Source organism: Gekko japonicus, unplaced genomic scaffold (genome assembly GCF_001447785.1).
Source record: "Gekko japonicus isolate JY-2015 unplaced genomic scaffold, Gekko_japonicus_V1.1 scaffold3508, whole genome shotgun sequence".
In the NCBI taxonomy this organism is placed as follows: Eukaryota; Metazoa; Chordata; class Lepidosauria; order Squamata; family Gekkonidae; genus Gekko; species Gekko japonicus.
Window position 1 is genome coordinate 104,612 of NW_015165343.1, and position 5,251 is coordinate 109,862.

Here is a 5,251-nt window from a genome sequence, read left to right on the forward strand (position 1 = left end):
CCGCGCACTCTACCATTACACCAAACTGGCTCGCTCTCAAACAGACACCCTGTGAGGTAGGTGGGGCTGAGAGAACTCTGACACAAACTGCTCTTTCAGGAACAGCTGTGCCAGAGCTTGTGACTGACCCAAAGTCATCCAGCCAGGTGCAAGTGGAAGAGTGAGGAATCAAACCCGGTTCTCCCAGATTAAGAGTCCGCGCACTTAACCACGACACCGAACTGGCTAGGTTCACATTCTGGGTCTGCCTAGAACAAGCCCCCCCCCAATGTCGTGCCCCACCACGCATTAACGACTTTTATGGCACCCATCAAAACAGTGGGTGTCACCAGATGAGGCAACAGCCCAGCAGGAGATTGAATTTTTATACCCCCCCCCGCCCTTCACTCGGAGTCTCAGAGCGGCTTACAATCTCCTTTCCTTTCCCCTCCCCACAAGAGACACCCTGTGAGGTGGGTGGGGCTGAGAGAGCTCTCCAGAGGACTGCCCTTGAGAGAACAGCTCTGAGAGAACTTGGGACTGACCCAAGGTCACACCAGCAGCTGCAAGTGGAGGCGTGGGGAATCCCGGTTCTCCCAGATTAAACGACACCAAACGGATTGGCTGTGCAGATTAAAATAATGTTCCAGCACATGCTGCCGCCACAGTGTTTTGTTTTATTCTCTCTCACCCTTTCCCAGGACGTTTTTTTTTTAAACGACGCCTCTTGCCCTCTACTTTTGGGCTTCCTGTGGGGGTGCACATCACTGCCTCTTGCAGGGCGTTTTGTGCTTGGCTCCGCCTCCTGCGGCAGCCATTTTGTGGTTGCGCTCACCGCCCCGAGTCCAAATCCCCAAGCTGCCTTGAGGCTCAAAAAGTTTGGGGACCCCTAACCCCGGAAGTTCACCCGGGTGATGTACCTGGCTGGGTTAAGAAACTGGAACTATAAAGGCCGCTGGCGATGCCAAAGACCATCTGGCCAGAAGCCCCTAAACCCTGATGATCCATCACCACCAGTGAGTGGCCACCTTCCCGTTTCCACCTTCACACTCACCTGATTTGCGCCCGACTTGATTCTGGGGGATGATGATTTGACAGGAATTGGAGTCGTTGGTGCCTCGGATCGGGTGGCTCAAGACACAGATGACGCGGACCACCTTCCCCGCTGGGCGCACTCGGTCTGGCACGTAGCTGGGGTCGCAGATCAACTGCTTGCAGCGTGCCACCTAGGCGAGAGAGCGGGCGTCGTCAGGAGAGACACGGAACAGGCCCAACAGACCCAAAATTTCAAAAGACGTGGAAAAAACTGTATGACTGGTACAATAAAAATGCATAGTTCAAAGTAATGAAATTTTTGGAAGGATTAATCTCTCTTAGTTAAATAGAAACTATGGTAAAAAGATAAGAGTACACAGAAACTTAAACAAACCTAAAGAAACTTTTTAATATGGTAATAGAGTTATAAGAAAGTATACTGATCTCATTGTATGTTTTATGTTTGTAAGTGGTTATTTGTGATATGTTGTATGTATGTTTGTTGTGTATAATATGGAAAATAATAAAAGTGTACCTAACGGGTACTTAAAAATAAAAAAAAAAAGAAAGAAAGAGAGAGAGACACGTGTGACCCCCAGGTGGTTCTAGGAGAGAATCTAGATCAGGAGTGTCAAACACACGGCCCGGGGGCCGGATCAGGCTCCCGGAGGGCTTCTATCAGGCCCACGGTGGAACCGGCTGCCTTCTGCTTCTGCTTCCAGTTCTGCTGCTGCTGCGTCATCGTAGGTTTGCACCTTACAGATACACACCCGAGCAGCAGACTCGAGATTGCAACAGCAGGGACATTTTGATGCAATAATAATTCAGAGCAAGAGGTGTCAGGTATCGGTTAGATAAACAAAACATTGCAAGAGGGCTAATGTTTTAAGCATGTTTGCATTTTAAGGTAAAAAAACACACACCACCTTTGTGTTTGTGTCCTTTATATAGTTTATATATCTCCGGTGCCTGGCATTACGTTTTAGGGCACACGTGGCCCGGCCCGACAAGGTCTCATTTGTGGCAGATCCGGGCCTCCTAACAAATGAGTTCGACACCCCTGGCCTAGAGCTCACAAGTGGCCTACCTGGAACGGAGGCTATGCTAAAGAGAGACGGGAAGAGAACAGCTTTATTTCTGAAACAAACGGATAAATTCGGGCCCATTTGCTGGATACAGTTTTGAGGAATCCCCAGGAACAGGGAGATAGTGAGAGAGAAAGAACAAACATGAAACATTATACTGAATCAGACCATCAGGGGCAGTATTGTCTGGCAGCAATTCTCCAGGGTCTCAGGCAGAGGTCTTTCTCATCCCCTCCTGCCTGGTCCTTTTTTAACTGGAGATGCTGGAGACTGAACCTGGGACCTTCTGCAGGCCAAGCAGAGGCTCTACCACTGAGCCAGGGTCTCAGGTCAAGGTCTTCCTCATCCCCTCCTGCCTGGTCCTTTTAACTGGAGATGCCGGGGATTGAACCTGGGACGTTCTGCAGGCCAAGCAGAGGCTCTGCCACTGAGCCAGGGTCTCAGGTCAAGGTCTTCCTCATCCCCTCCTGCCTGGTCCTTTTAGCTGGAGATGCCGGGGATTGAACCTGGGACCTTCTGCATGCCAAGCAGAGGCTCTGCCACTGAGCCATGGCCCTTCCCTGAGTCAAAGACAGCTGAGAAGTAAGGCTTGCTGTACTTGGGAGCTTTCCTCAGGGGTCTGTGGAACGACACTGAGCTAACCCTCTCCCTATTAAATCAAGGCTCAAAGGGGCAACTTGGAGGATGGTGAGACGCCAAGTAGTTATCCCAGTATGTCGGGAAATAGCTAAATCAAGCTTTGGGATGAATGAATGTGTGGCTTGTGAAAGGGCACTCTTCCCTGTGACAACTGCCAGTTCACATGATTTGCACAGGAACGGAGGGCACGACGTGTGCGCGTGCATCAAGCAGCAGTAGCTTAAAGGACTGTGCTGACAGAAAATAGCTCTTTTTAAAATGTGGTGCTCTGTATAATTCGGGGACGGTCTTCTGGCCAGCATCGCTCCTGAGAGCGATGTCTGGAAGTGATCCACGACACCCTAGCTGTTTGTTATCGTGCAGGAGTAAGAGCGCCAACTGCCCGTCCTCACCTCGCCTTCCGACTTGACACCGACCACCTTGCCGCCTTCCATGACAATCTCGTCCACCGGTTTGTTGAGCATGTAGGTGCCGCCGTAGATGGCGCTGAGCCTGTGGGCAAGCGGGGCGGGAAGGGGACAGGGTAATCAGATGGTTTCCCACACCTTCGAACAGGCACAACCCTTGTGCTTCAGCCACAAAGGCCGAGTTCGGCCAACCCGACATGCGCAAGGACACTTTCCCCCAAGGCGTTCGTCCTCGAGGTACGTCCAGCTACAAATGCGCAAGAGCAGTTTGTCTTCCTTAACTGGTGCCCCATCAACAGATTCCTGAGGATTCTACTTTAAATACGATGCCCGATCAACAGCTTCCTAGAGATTCTACATTAAATATGGTACCCGATCAACAGATTCCTGGAAATTTTACATTAAATATGGTACCCAATAAACGGCTTCCTGGAGATTTTAATTTAAATACGATACCCAATAAACAGTTTCCTGACGATTTTATATTAAATATGGTACCCAATCAACAGATTCCTGGAAATTTTACATTAAGTATGGTACCCAATAAACGGCTTCCTGACGATTTTACATTAGATATGGTACCCAATAAACAGCTTCCTGGAGATTTTACATTAAATATGGTACCCGATCAACAGCTTCCTGAAGATTATACATCACATACAGTACCCGATCAACAGCTTCTTGACGATTTTACATTAAATATGGTACCCAATTAACTGCTTTCTGACGATTCTACATCAAATATGTTACCCGATCAACAGATTCTGTATAATTTTAAATGAATCAAATCGTATGCTAAAAATCTTAAGAGGTATTTCTTAGGTAAAGGTTTCCCTTGCTCGAAAGCCAGTCGAATCCGAGTCTAGGGTTGTGGTGCTGTTCTCCGTTTCCAAGCCAAAGAGCCAGCACTGTCCGAAGACGTTTCTGTGGTTATGTGGCCGGCATGACTAGACGCCGGGGCGCACGGAGCGCTGTTACCTTCCCACCAAAGCTATTTATCTCCTTGCAGTTTCTTGCTTTCAAACTGCTAGGTTGGGAGGAGCTGGAACCAGAGACGGGAGCTCACTCCGTCATGCGGTACTCGGGTCTCGAACTGCCGAACTACTGACCTTCCAGCCTGCAGTTCAGCGTTTTAACCACTTGGGGATCCCCAAATTCTTAACCTCTCATACTTCAAACACTTGTCGTTTCCCTTTCCCCACCCCTATCACCCCTTCCAAGCGACAGCTGCAAAGACATAAAAAGTACACACCATCTCAAATGCTAAATTCAGAATAAAGGATGCGCTTCTTTGCAAAAAGGTGTAGATGACTGTTTTGACCAGTCCATTAAAACTCTGAATGCCTCAGTAATGGATCTGGAGGAAGGGGGGGGGGGACCAAATGCTAGTTACAAAGTGGGAGCTACCGTTAGAGAGGAAGTACCTGGCAAAGCCTTGCGGGAGCTCCCCCAGACCGTAGAGCGGGTAGAGGTAGGGGCTTTTGCCGTAGCGGGCCAGGGATTCGCTGTACAGTTTGATGCGGTTGATGGTCTCCAAACAGGGCTGGTCCAGGTAGCTGGGAAGCAAACAGAAACGTTGACTTCACTCCCGCTCAACAGAAAAGGGGGCAGGGGGCAGGCAAAGGGGAATCGGAGGTTTCCTACGGGGCGGGTTGTGGCTCCCTCTTGCCTGCCCAAGGCAGCCAACAGTCCGTAGCCTTGTGAGCCGCCCTGAGCCTTTGGGGAGGGCGGGATATAAACCCAAAAATAAAGAAATAAATAAAAGCCCCTGATCACTGTATAACGGGACTTTCCCAAGCGCTGTGGAGGAGCTGTAGCTCAGTGGAAGAGCCTGTGCCTTGCGCGCAGAAGGTCCCAGGTTCAATTCCCGGGATCTCCAGTCTAAAAGGAGCAGGCAGGAGCTGATGGGAAAGACCCTGGAGAACCACTACCAGTCTAAGTAGAGACTGTGGCTCAGTGCTTGGCGTGCAGAAGGTCCCAGGTTCAATCCAGAAGGTCCCCAGACGTTGGTTTCCAGCTCAAAACCGCTTTAACCCGGAGGATTTTGTGACCAGGTCCCAAAGTGGTGTTTTCTCAGCTCTCCCGTTTAAAGCCGCATTCCCCCCC

The 5,251-nt window shown here is 50.0% G+C and overlaps 1 protein-coding gene across 1 annotated transcript in view; it reads right to left on the reverse strand.

The window, feature by feature from the left end:
* Window positions 1–5,251, reverse strand: part of LOC107109854 (rab GDP dissociation inhibitor alpha-like) — a 48,220-nt gene that overhangs the window by 13,090 nt on the left and 29,879 nt on the right. The window contains exons 6-8 of the mRNA XM_015410566.1: window positions 4,570–4,701; window positions 3,131–3,230; window positions 991–1,205 (exon numbers count right to left, since the gene is read on the reverse strand). Of these exons, the coding sequence (XP_015266052.1) occupies window positions 991–1,205; window positions 3,131–3,230; window positions 4,570–4,701 (447 nt within the window). The remainder of the gene's footprint in view (window positions 1–990; window positions 1,206–3,130; window positions 3,231–4,569; window positions 4,702–5,251) is intronic.